This window comes from Pungitius pungitius, chromosome 6 (genome assembly GCF_949316345.1).
Source record: "Pungitius pungitius chromosome 6, fPunPun2.1, whole genome shotgun sequence".
NCBI lineage: Eukaryota > Metazoa > Chordata > Actinopteri > Perciformes > Gasterosteidae > Pungitius > Pungitius pungitius.
Genome location: NC_084905.1, coordinates 15,494,443 through 15,506,363, shown reverse-complemented (window position 1 = coordinate 15,506,363; position 11,921 = coordinate 15,494,443). Strand labels below are relative to the sequence as shown.

The 11,921-nt window shown below is 46.2% G+C and overlaps 3 protein-coding genes across 3 annotated transcripts; 1 reads left to right on the top strand and 2 right to left on the bottom strand.

The window, feature by feature from the left end:
- Window positions 1-31: 31 nt before the first annotated feature.
- Window positions 32-3,988, bottom strand: fads2 (fatty acid desaturase 2). The gene is made up of 12 exons (XM_037450800.2): window positions 3,789-3,988; window positions 2,958-3,220; window positions 2,750-2,860; window positions 2,323-2,622; window positions 2,121-2,246; window positions 1,975-2,035; window positions 1,810-1,886; window positions 1,551-1,648; window positions 1,198-1,294; window positions 1,034-1,113; window positions 693-818; window positions 32-507 (listed from the first exon to the last, which is right to left on the bottom strand). Exons 2-12 carry the CDS (start codon window positions 3,165-3,167, stop codon window positions 456-458), a joined length of 1,338 nt encoding a protein of 445 aa, XP_037306697.1. The 5' UTR covers window positions 3,168-3,220; window positions 3,789-3,988; the 3' UTR covers window positions 32-455.
- A 3,384-nt stretch (window positions 3,989-7,372) lies between these two features.
- Window positions 7,373-10,539, top strand: LOC119195526 (leucine-rich repeat-containing protein 10B). The gene has a single exon (XM_037450499.2). It carries the CDS (start codon window positions 8,098-8,100, stop codon window positions 9,268-9,270), a length of 1,173 nt encoding a protein of 390 aa, XP_037306396.2. The 5' UTR covers window positions 7,373-8,097; the 3' UTR covers window positions 9,271-10,539.
- Window positions 10,540-10,614: 75 nt separating this feature from the next.
- saxo4 (stabilizer of axonemal microtubules 4) lies at window positions 10,615-11,719 on the bottom strand. The gene is made up of 5 exons (XM_037450501.2): window positions 11,630-11,719; window positions 11,487-11,543; window positions 11,298-11,392; window positions 11,103-11,207; window positions 10,615-11,028 (listed from the first exon to the last, which is right to left on the bottom strand). The coding sequence occupies exons 1-5, from the start codon at window positions 11,639-11,641 to the stop codon at window positions 11,010-11,012; spliced, it is 288 nt and encodes a 95-aa protein (XP_037306398.2). The 5' UTR covers window positions 11,642-11,719; the 3' UTR covers window positions 10,615-11,009.
- Window positions 11,720-11,921: the final 202 nt, after the last annotated feature.

Sequence of the window (11,921 nt, the reverse complement as noted above, 5' to 3'; positions counted from 1 at the left end):
GTCACTGGTTTAATAACAGAAGAGGTGGATAAACAGTCAATACATTGGCTTTATTGATTACTAAGATAAGAACAAGAGTAAAGAAATGCAGTAACTAATTCATCCTCAATTACAGGAGTTTTAATTGTTCCGTGTAATTGTCTCATTTTATTGTTCTGCTTCACATTATAGTTATTAAAAAAAGATCCCTTTAAATACCTTACAATCAGTTTTTCAATTGTATCTCTAAAGCCATACTACTGTTGTTGAAGAAAGGCAATTCAGAGAAATCTTGTCAGCACTAAAAACATGGCAGAGAATCTGAAAAAAGCCCACAACTATAACACCAAGACTGAGAAAAGATTGTTCCCACACTATCGACTGGATTATAAAACTGAACAGATACAATCAATGTATGATGCAGAAGGGGATAAAAGGGTCACTCCTTGGAGGTGCAGAGCAGAGGATTAAAGTTGTCATTTATGGAGATATGCGTCAAGCCAGAGGTCGCCGGAGTTTTTCAGTGACCTGAACATAAGAGGACAAAGTTCACTCTTGACAGTTTGGTCATTACAATATTTTCGTCTCATTCCATCTTCATTATTCTGCCAGTCTCACTTTTAAGTGAATGTCTTTTTTTGTTTTTTTTACTGTACAACCAAATCCAAAACGTCTCCCTCTGTGAGTAGACGGTTGACCCGGATTGGACTTACCTGAAGACATCAGCGAGGCCTCGCCACATTGTCTTCACCTGGTACGGGACGCCGTGTTTCTCACACAGAGCGCGGACCCGCGGGGCCACCAGGTGGTAGTTGTGGCGCGGCATCGTGGGAAACAAACTTCAGAGGCAGAAGGGAGAGAAGAAGCCTCAGCAAATGTATTATCAAATGATGAGGAAGTCATGGTAATCATTTTTTTTAAATGATGGACGGTTGCTTTCACCATAGCTCATTTAAAGAAATAATTTTAAAATCATTTAAAATAGTAAGGCCACATTACACCTGATGACGGTGTTGAAACGAGAAACACACGCTCTCCTCCATCACTGACTTACTGGTGTTCGATTTGGAAGTTGAGGTGTCCACTGAACCAGTCGTTGAAGGGGGACTCCTCGATATTACAGGTGGCGAGTAACTAACGGAAAGAGGGTGACACAAAAGAATTGTTCCTAACTCAGCAGAAAGCCAAGCTGACTGCGCGGGGCCGTAAGGCGGGTACCTGCATGGACAGCCAGTCCTGGTGCTTCTCGTGGTCGATGTTCATGGGCAGATGATTCATTTGAGTCACCCACACAAAACCGTGGCTCTCCAAAAACCTGATGAAAGCCAACAGAAGACCAGTGACTGAGCATATTGTCGCATAATATGATCACGCTCTTGTAAGAAAAACTTGATATTTCTCCATAAAGGTTTTGTATTTTGAAACTAATGGGTTTATGTAAGTGATGTAATGTATTCATTATTATAGATCAGTCTTAAAAGATCAACTTTTGGGTAGCCAGGTGTGTTTCCCCCCTCCGGCATGGCTTGATCCGTCTAGTACAGTTCATCCTTCTGAAAGGTGGCGTTTACCTGACGAAGCTGATGAGCAGCACTGAGCCGAACAGGCCATACAGGGGGATAGAACAGCAAAAGTAGCGCAGGTAGTAGGACACAGACCAAGCCAGATCCTTCACAAAGACAGCAGGGTTAATATGAGGGAGATTTGGATGCAAGATTTGACTTAAACTCGTGGCTTGTCTTCACTTAGCTTACATGTAACCAGACGGAACCTATGTGTAGAAACTACTTATATAATGTGCACTGTAGCTCCCAGTAGAGGGCATCTTACCACCCAGTCGTGGCGGGAAATCATGGTGCGAATGATCTGAATGTGGAAGTAAATTGGAATGAGAAGCGGCGGTCCAACTAAAGGAAAGAGAAAAAGTAAACTATTGTTCCTGTGATTTCAGTTTTCATAGTTTCACTCTTTTTAAAATCATTTTCCAAAACATACCCAGAAAGAAGTACTGGTGTTGGCGGTGGTAGGGCATGTATTTTATCTTTTTTATGCCGTACTGTAACAGAGAGGGATACAAAGATGAAGAAGCTGCCCGAAAGATTGAACGTCTTAGAATAAAAAAAAACACATCTGCTACTTGCCTCCACCGGTTGAGTTTCACCAATTACGAAGACGTGCAACATGTTGACGTCGGGGTCCTTGCTGAAGATGTTGGGCTTGGCGTGATGCTGGTAATGCCTGTGATTCCACCAGTTGGCAGATGCTCCCTGAGAAAACCCTCCTTTAATATTTCAGTTTAAAGGTTTTCCGAAACAAAGAGGTAGGATCGAAAACACCAATCACCTTTAAATGGCCGATGGTAAACTTGTGCAACATGTGATTCCAGCTGGACCTCTTGAAGACAGAAAGATGACCAAAGTCGTGCTGCAGCCACCCGGCCTGCAGCTGAGCGGTGGCCAGCAGGACGGCGCAGAGAAGGGTCAGCGTCCAGCTGGTTCCCCAGACCCAGACGATCAGCCAGGCCAGGGCCTCCAGCAGCAGGATGTGACCCAGGTGGAGGCAGAAGAACCAGGGCCGAGCTCGGAACAGACCCTCGCTCTCCACCTTGGTACGTAACGCGTGGAAATCCTGAATGATGGTCGCCTGGGAGCGAACAAACAGCGGCCATTGGGGGGAGGTTCAAGATAAAAGGGGCGTGCAGGTTTTACGGTTGTAGTGCAGAAAAAACGAAATGTTTATTTTCACAGAAGAATCTGAAGACTGTTCTCACGCTTTTGTTCCGGTCGTGGCTGGGCTCGGTCGCTGCCAGCTCTCCAATCAGCAGAGGCTTCAGAAACTTTTGCACACACTTTAGATCGGGATGAAAAGCAGTGAACGCCTCCTGGGAAAAAAAAAAAAAAAAAAATTCAAAAGTGAGAGGGCAAATAAAAAAAAAAAGTTTCAGCCAAATGAGTTTTACAATTTTGGTAAAACGTCACCGTGGCGTCCTCTCCGGCGTAGTGGCTGATGACCCGGATCCCCCCCGGGTGCCTTTTGGCCCACTGGGTAATGTTGTACACCTTCCGATCGATCACCAGCCACTGGTCGCTCCTGCTGCAGTGGCTCTGCACCTCCTGCCAAGTGTACACGCCACCTGCCCGCCCGCTGACCAGCTCTCCGGGCTCCGTCACCTGGCCTCCGCCTCCCATCGTGGCTGCTGTCACTGGCCTGGTTCCACCTGCTCGGCCTCAAACTCTGACACCTGGATGTTCAAAGGAAAAAAAGAAAAGCAGAGAGGGGAGTGTTGATCCTCGCGCAGAGGGAGCAGCAGTGGCGACGTGGGGCTTTTTAACCTGTTGCTCTCTTTACTTTGGACCACGCAGCTCACTGTGACACGTGTGACGTCAGACAAAGAGCACAGCAACCTCCACTAATAATTGATGATGAAATCCACCGAGCTGCCGGTGAGGCAGGGCGGATTCTCACATTCTTCCATCACTCGTCTGTGTCCACTCCCGACACCTTATGTGCATTACGTGCATGCCCTCGTTTAATATCACTTAGAGAACGAGCTATTTTTAGCCTGTAAGGGCGTTTTTCTGGGGAGGGAGGGGGGGCGACTATTCGTTTCACAAAAGCAATAAGCCGCATTTCATCGCGATGAGCGATCAATGTGTGCAAACGGGAGCCGAAACAGACACCGTCACCCCCCCCCACCCACACGAAGCCTATTGATAAAACGCCCATCGCCTCGGTGTCGATGAGTTGAAGAACACCCGCAGACTGTAAAGGCCCCGCGACGCCAAGATGGAAAAATATTTCACACTTACAGAATCCAGGTTGTGGGAACTCTGGCCGGGCTTCACGCTCCACAACACAACGGGTCACTTTTATTAAATCACGCTTTCATTCAGGGAACATCAGCAAAATAACTGCATCCTTTCCTCTTCTTCTTCCCTGAAATGTTCATGCACTCATTCACCCACTCACGGTACAAATTCCGAGCCGATCATTCGAGGGTTTCTGGGCCAATCGGCGTGCAGCAAGCCGGGGACCGCTGCTGATGTGCAATAGGCTCGACACGCCGCTCGCATGACATGTCATGCCATGAGTCTTCTCGGTAGCATCCCTCGGTGTGTGTGCACAAGCACTACCTTCATGTTATCATCATCCTTGGTATCATCGTTGTACAATATTCAACTGTAGCTCAGTCGATATGATTCTCAGAAAAAGGGTGTATTTTTTTGTATTGCTTCTTTCTATGGATGCACGTATTTATCTATCTATCCATCTATGTATTATTAATGTATCTATTCATCTATGCATCTTTCAATCCATCGATGTATTTATTTATCTATTCATCTATCAATCCATCTATGCATTTATTTATCCATATATCATCTATCTATTTATCTGTCTATTTATCTATTGATATGTTTTATTTATTTATTCATATATGTAAACATCGACACATAAATCCATCTGGAAGTCCGTGTCCTAATCTGTAATAATCTCCGGTTCAAATTTATTTTTTTATTTTGGTATAACTTTTGGTAGGAAAAGAGATGCCTTGTCGAACTGAAAGCAGATCTCTACAAAATATTCTAAATCAAGCAATCTTTGAGTCAATGTCGGACAACAGTAAAATACTGGAAAACTGTTCTCGAGGGATATTGATTAGAATATCAAAAACATTTTCTGTTCAAGGAACCACCATCTTCTTGGGTTGTTGTTTGTCTCCAGGTGAACGCTGGTGATCAGAAAACACAGAGTTATATACCCCAAACACACTTCAGCTGTAATAAGGTCACTGGTCAGTTTGGATTGATGTGTTTTTATCTCGGTATTAACATGATGAAATCGTGTATATGCAAATGACATGTTATGAAATAACAGTGTGTTGCAGTTCCCTCGTCCACCAGCAGATGCTGCAGATGTGTTCATTAATCCGACACCTTCCTTGTCCCCGTTTAACCCCAAGGCTGCAACAACAGCAGGTAACATCGCAGTCTTGCGTTGCATCAGAAAAAACCTGCAACAATGTCATTCAACCCACATTAGATGCTTTTGCGTTAATTATTTGATTTTGCCCTCAACACATCCACCTCAGCTGTAACATCCAGTCGCTGCCCGGGGGGGGGGGGCGCTGTCTGTCTGTCCGCTGCTTACAGTCCATCGTGTCATCTCAGGGTCGTTTGAATGCGATGCAGACATTTTCGAATCAGCTCTTTTGGTTCTCAGCATATCAGACGGGATTATCCTCAAGCAGCGCGCGGCCTGTCTCCCTGTTTGTCTGCTTCTTCTGCCACAGCTCATCAGGCTGACAGGAGCACTGCACATCTGACCCCAGCAGCGTTTCCAGGCTTTCCTCCAGTATCACAACCAACAAAACATGCCATCAATCAGAAAACATAACTGCTGTCGTCAAGAATTCAACAAAGTACATTAGTATGCATTTTACAGTTTGAGGTATTGGTAGGTAACTTAATTTTTTTGATTTTTTCCTTTTCGGTATACTTTCCAAACGTCTACATCTCAAATGGACATATTCTGCTTCTTACACTAAACGTCCAACAGCTGACATTTCAGTCCCTATTAAATATTATGCAATACTGCAGAATACACAATACAACACATAATGTTGCTTCAGTCTATGCACCAAATGAAACAATAATAAGATTGTTCACATTCATGCATTCAACATTTAAGATGAGATGCTTATTCATAAAGACTTGTAAATACATATTACTGTGTGTCGTATACAGTGTTGGATGATGTATTTTGATTTCTTTCTTATGTTTAACTAACAATTCTAAAAAGTAGAATGGAAGTTATTTTTTATTAAAAGTTTTAGTGAAGAAAGTTATATTATAGAAGTAGTTATTCAAGTAGAGACAGTAGAGACTTAACATGGAAATCTTGTGTTTTTACAGAGAGAGGATGTGGATATTCGGCCCCTGGATTGAGTTAAGTTGTGCTATAACTGCTGTTGTCCTCATATTTCCAACTTGCTCTGGGCTCATCAAATTTTGGAGCTATTTTGAGCTTCAGAGTAGGAATACATTTTAGTCGAGTCACATCTGTGACAGATGGTGAAGATCCCTCCATCTCTCCCTCCACCATTCTAAGGGTGAGGTGACACACATTTCTTTACTCCACCGTAGTACTTATCTGATTGTTAGTGCATTCAATTATTCCTTCACAGGTTGAACACTGAGGGTTTGCAGCACAATCACAGGTTTTTTTTTGTTATTTCTGCATCTGTTCTTTGTCAAAGCAGAAAGTCACACCAAGGCTGTCGTCACAGCTTTTTAATTGGTCTATAAAAACTTGCTGAAGCGAATGTCTATAGTGTTTGATACAAGCCAGCAACACATTTACCATCTTTGGAGGTCAGACAGCAGCCAAGTAAAGGTTCTGTATTCAAAAGGCTGCCGGGTTATAAGTGTGTACCCTACGATCATCAGCAAAACATACATAAAGGATAGAAATGAATAACTAATTACAAACTCATCGACTTTACGTACACTGGCTCGTGTCCGTGTTATTTAAGTTTCATTTCTTTCTTTGTAGCATGCGACTACTTCAACTTGTACATTTTAATGTAATTAAAGTGTTTCCTTTGGGTTTTGTAATTTACTTAAAACATATTTGTATTTGTCAAATACATGTTGTGGATAAAGAAATAGATGTTTTTCCTTCTGAATGTTAGTGAAGTAGAAGTATAAAGAGAGGACATTCAGGTAAAGCAGGTACTTCAGTAAAATACACTATACTATATGCACCCATTTGTGGTTGGCTCTCTTATTTGAGGTTCAAGGGCTTAAAAGGTGTCTCTGTTGTTACACTACATTAAAGTACACTACATGTCATTTAGCTGAGGCTTTTATCCAAAGCGACTTACAATAAGTGCATTTCCACCATGAGGATACAAACTCAGAAGAACAAGAAACAAGAAAGTGCAATTTCATCAAATAAGAAATTCTACACTATTTCTAACATTACATGGTCACTGTGATGGAGAAAGACAACGGACAAACAAAGTGAGCCTTTAAGAAAAACAAGAACAACAACAAAACAATTACTTAAAATTAAAATCTACACAAAGGGGTAAACTTTTGTTTTACCAGCCTGAAATTGAATCCAGTAATCTACTCATTTAAACACACATTCACATTCACACACACACACACACACACACACACACACACACACACACACACACACACACACACACACACACACACAGACTCATGTGATATTGGAGCCCCCTGTTCCGGTTACAGAGGGAGGGAGGAGGGAGGAGGGAGGAGGGAGAAGGGAGAAGGGAGGAGGGAGGCAGCGATTCAATGTAAACCGCCTCACTGATGGAGCGACGCGGCCGACGTCGGGAGAAGACTCACACTCACTCACTCACTCACTCACTCACTCACTCGCTCACTCACTCACTCAGTCGACGCTGCAGTTTTCCCAAAATGTGCACTTTGCTTCTCCAGCGCGGATTAACACTTTGGGAGACCTTGCCCTCTAATGGGGAGAAGCCGCATTAACTTGTGGACACACTTCCATTAACTGCCTTTCTCTGCCGCCGGCCAGGTCACCGAGCCGTGCACGCGCCGTGGGCTTATCCACCGACACCCGGCGTGAGGAGGGATATTTAATCGACTATTTAGAGTCCTAATAGGTGCACTTCTTCCCAGTTCTGACTGACAGACCGGATCACGTGCACAGATGCCCTCAAAGCTGCACGTTATCTTTCTCCTACAAGCCTGGAGGAAGTTAGAAGAAGAGAGGGTAAGCGCTGCAGGAATTCAATTTCAGCACGGAAATTCTGGTTGGCTCAAACCACCTGCAGCACTATCGCTACCGTTATTACTTTTTTAACTTCTAACGTCATTTTTTCACACTTGTTCTTATGCTCAGGCGGCAGACGAAGTGACGCTACTGTTTTTTGCATGGACTGCAAGGAGCGTTAGTCCCGGCCCGGGCCGCGATGCCGTTTGCGGCCGTCTGTGGGTTCAACAACGAGACGACGTTAGGCGTGGGGGGGGTGGAGGGGGGTTAACCTGTCACAGACACTACCCCATCAAATGACTCCGCCCTGACTCACATTAGGGGTCAGGGGCTGCGGGCCGCAGCATGGGCAACTCCTCCGGGAAGGGAGGGGGAGAAGAGGAGGGCGAAGGGGCGAAGGATGGCGAAGAGGCTGACTTTGCAGAGAAGAAGAAGGACGAGGTGGTGGAGGTCGAAGCAGCGCTCCCGATGGGGGTGGAGGAGTTGTTCGACAGCGGGGATCCCGTGCTGGACTTGAGCTACCGCAAATTTAAGCGTCTGCCGTCGCGCGTCAGCCGGCTGCTGCATCTGGAGAAGCTGTACGTCTGTGGGAACAGCCTGCGCACCCTGCCCGACAGCGTCTCCCAGCTGCAAGGTCTGCGCATCCTGGCCCTCGACTTCAACAAGATGGAGGACGTCCCCGCCGCCGTCTGCCAGCTCACCAAGCTCACGCGCCTCTACCTGGGCAGCAACCGGCTCATGACCCTCCCGCCCGAGCTGCGGAACCTGCAAAGTCTGCGCTGTTTGTGGGTGGAGAGCAACTACATCCAGAGTTTTCCACAGGAGCTCTACGACCTTCCCCACCTCAAGTCCCTTCAGATTGGAGACAACCGGCTGAAGACTCTGCCCTCTGACCTCTGCCGCATGGAAGCTCTGAGGGGATTGTGGCTCTATGGGAACCGCTTTGATACCTTCCCCAAAGTGTTGCTGCGCATGGAGGGTTTGGAGATTTTGGATCTGGACCGCAACAAGATATCGGAGTTTCCCAGCCTGAGGCGTCTCCGCGCCCTCCGGCTCTTCTCCTACGACCACAACCCAGTGGATTGCCCTCCTCGAGTGGGCGAGGAGGTGCTCGTGGTTGGGGAAGGCGCTGCAGAGTTCCTGGAGCAGCGCGAGGCCAAAAATGAGAGGCTGCGAAAGGCCGCCGAGGAAGAGGCCGAAGAGTTGGCCCTGGCGGGCGAGGAGCTGGTGATTCACGGCATCCTGAAAAACAGCAGCTCCAACTCCAAACAATCTGGGGGGAGTGGAGAGGACGCGGACACTAAAGAGGAAGAGTGGCTGGCGAACGAGAGGGAGGAGGATGTGGACGGAGCTGAGCTCGAGTATGACGAGGAGGGGCTCGAGTATGAGACGGAGGAGCTGATATGCGAGGGGGAGGGGTTCGAGTACGAGGGGGACGACCTGGAGTACGAGAGGGCTCAGCTGGACTATGAGTACGAGGGGCCGGAGGACGCCGGGAGACAAGATGAAGGGGCGTGAGATGCCCCTCACACATCCAGACTCAGATGATCCGCGGGCGGGGCGGCGGCGGATGACGGAGATGAAGCTGACACAAATGATCCGTGCTGCTAATCGCTAATCTAGCGTTGACTGTGAAAAATGAATGAGCGTTAAGGCATTATGAAACTGTAAACCGAAGGCACCTGTGACATCTCAATCAACTGCAAATGACCAAATCAGAGCAGGACAAAGCAGGTGGTTTGTGTGTGTGTGTGTGTGTGTGTGTGAGAGAGTGTGTGCGAGGGTTGTAACACCTGGGCTATTTTTTGTGTACACCATCTTATTAAACGTTATCTCGGCTGGTGAAGTTGGCGTATTTATGGTGAAATAATGGTCACTGGGACCCGGTGCACGCGCCAGCTACTGTTTACTCTGTAGTGTTTCCACATGGTCAGCGTCTCCTCCGTGAGCACCTCGGCCTCGACGCGCTGCCACTTTCATAGGCCGAGACAGCGTGCGAGCAAAGTAAATGTGTGTATTGGATTTAGATCTACAAAATATTTATGACATGCTTACACAACCATCCAACCCTTGTCCGTGTTGTGTAAGCAGTCCTGAGAAGGAAGAGCGCGGGACTAGCAGGATCATTAGAGGGCTGAATAGCTGGTGTGCCTCGCCATAAAAGGTAAGTCTGCAGAGATCGGCTCCAGACATGAAATGAAAAGTATCAAGCGGGAGTTCAGCGGGTCAGACAGGGGTCGGTCGTGACCTTTGTGTACTCCTTTTTGTCAGCGACCGCACCTCCTGTGACTCTGTCTCTTAACGCCAAGCAGGTCCGGCCCTTGTTCTCCTCTCATTTCTTCACTCATTATTCATGTGGGGCTCGTATGTAATCCAATCCTCTTTGCCTCCACGTATCTCCTCCTCACATCTCATTGAAGGATTGAAATATTCATCCAAGCGCTGAAATATTCATACGGGTAGTCACGTGGCAGTGTGTCTCAACTGTAGTGCAAGTTGATATCTTCAAATTGAGTGTTTTGTTTAATCAACAGTCTCAAACCAAAAATTCTATTCAGTTTATATTGTCGGATTTGAGATATTGTTTGGTCAGGTGAATTGATTTGTCTTTAAAATGACGCAAAACAACATGAAAGGCTCGTCACAGCTTCTCAGAGCTTAATGTCTAATGTCCTAACAAACAACCAAAGACAATAAACTACAGTGATTGAGATTAAAAGCAATAAAGCAATAGCTCACTCTGGAGGAGCCGGAACCGGACAATGTTTGACACTTGAAAAAGACAAGTGTGCGTTTTAGCAGCCCTGTGGGGGGGGGTGGGGGGGGGTGGGGGGGGGCATTGAAGTGTTCCTTGTGACGCTTCTGTCCTCATGTTTTTGACTCTGTGTGCCTCAGAGCGGACAAACATGTGTATAGTGGCACGGAGCTATAAGGCACACAATGTGACGCCTTTGGACACTGGATCCTCCGGTAACGGCGAGGAAAAGACAAAGCGCCATCTCCTTCACCGCCTCTTTGGCTCTAACACAACTCACGTCACAATGGCAGCTTTTCCGCTCACACAGAACGGACTAAACAAAGCGGTGGAAGTGAGCTATTTTTTTGACAGGACCGTCGTGAAACAACACAGACCAGGAAATTCTGAAGGTTTTCCAGGATTTGCTCATAACGAGTTTTTTTATTTCTGCACAAGTCACACAGAGTGGTGTTAACAAGAGGCCCTAGAGTTTTTTTTTTAAATCCATGCAGTTACCTTCTCAGCATGAGAAGATGAACCTGTGAAAAAAAAGGTATACGAGTCAAAGGAAAGGCACGATGGGACTGCATGTGTGTGCAGCTTGTTTGTGTACCTGTCCATGTCCCGGCGGCTGTAGCTGCTGTCCCTTTTTCCGCAGATGCTTCTTGCGCCGATAAGGCCGGAGACGGACTCGTCAGAACCGTCATCGTGACAAAACCTGGACGACAAACCAAGACATTATTGACATCTAGACATGTGCTAACGTCAGCTAACCTCAACCTTTTCTGACGGCATCGAACACACTTACGAGCTTTTGTAGGTCGTGCTGAAGTGTGAACAATCAAACGGCGCCTTAGGAAAAATCTGGTTGCTCGGGGCATTGAGAAGAAACCCCGAGGGCTCCTGGAGAACAACAACAACGAGCTGAAGATAACAGCTCCAAACACAGGTAATATTGATTAAGACAAAATAAAATACAAAGATAAAAGTAGATGACCTTTTTCCCAATGGACTTGATAGTTGGTGCATTACTTTCTGAGAGCAGAAGAGAGGGCTGAACGAGCAGAGGGTGGGATGCTTAATGTTAAAGGGATATCATTCAAATCTAGTGCAGCTGACTGGAATGGGATCAATACTCACTGGCCGGGCCATTGGAGCGATGGCACCTCGAGTGAATGCTGTTTCTGGAGAAAAACAACGGCCTGGTCTCGCCTCCGTGCCCTCAAACACACAGCACAGAAACATGCTGGTAATTCCTACAGATTCTGGGATGTAATAATATTACACACTACAGCCTTTCAAAATAGTCAGAGTGAATGAGGGCTGTCTGGAGAGGTTTGACCTGAACATCAGTTGTGTAGCTACTGTCATTACAGATGTGAACATAGACCAATATCACTGATTAAATTTACAGGAATGACCATTTAAAAAA

Excerpts from the sequence above, each read along its gene's own strand:
- fads2 (XM_037450800.2), bottom strand. The coding sequence starts at position 3,167 with ATGGGAGGCGGAGGCCAGGTGACGGAGCCCGGAGAGCTGGTCAGCGGG. Across the intron at positions 2,247-2,322 it reads TTACCATCGGCCATTTAAAG|GGAGCATCTGCCAACTGGTG; the intron begins GTGATTGGTGTT and ends GGGTTTTCTCAG. Across the intron at positions 508-692 it reads GGCCTCGCTGATGTCTTCAG|GTCACTGAAAAACTCCGGCG; the intron begins GTAAGTCCAATC and ends TCTTATGTTCAG.
- LOC119195526 (XM_037450499.2), top strand. The coding sequence starts at position 8,098 with ATGGGCAACTCCTCCGGGAAGGGAGGGGGAGAAGAGGAGGGCGAAGGG.
- saxo4 (XM_037450501.2), bottom strand. Across the intron at positions 11,393-11,486 it reads TCAAGTCCATTGGGAAAAAG|GAGCCCTCGGGGTTTCTTCT; the intron begins GTCATCTACTTT and ends GTTGTTCTCCAG. Across the intron at positions 11,208-11,297 it reads AGCACGACCTACAAAAGCTC|GTTTTGTCACGATGACGGTT; the intron begins GTAAGTGTGTTC and ends TTTGTCGTCCAG.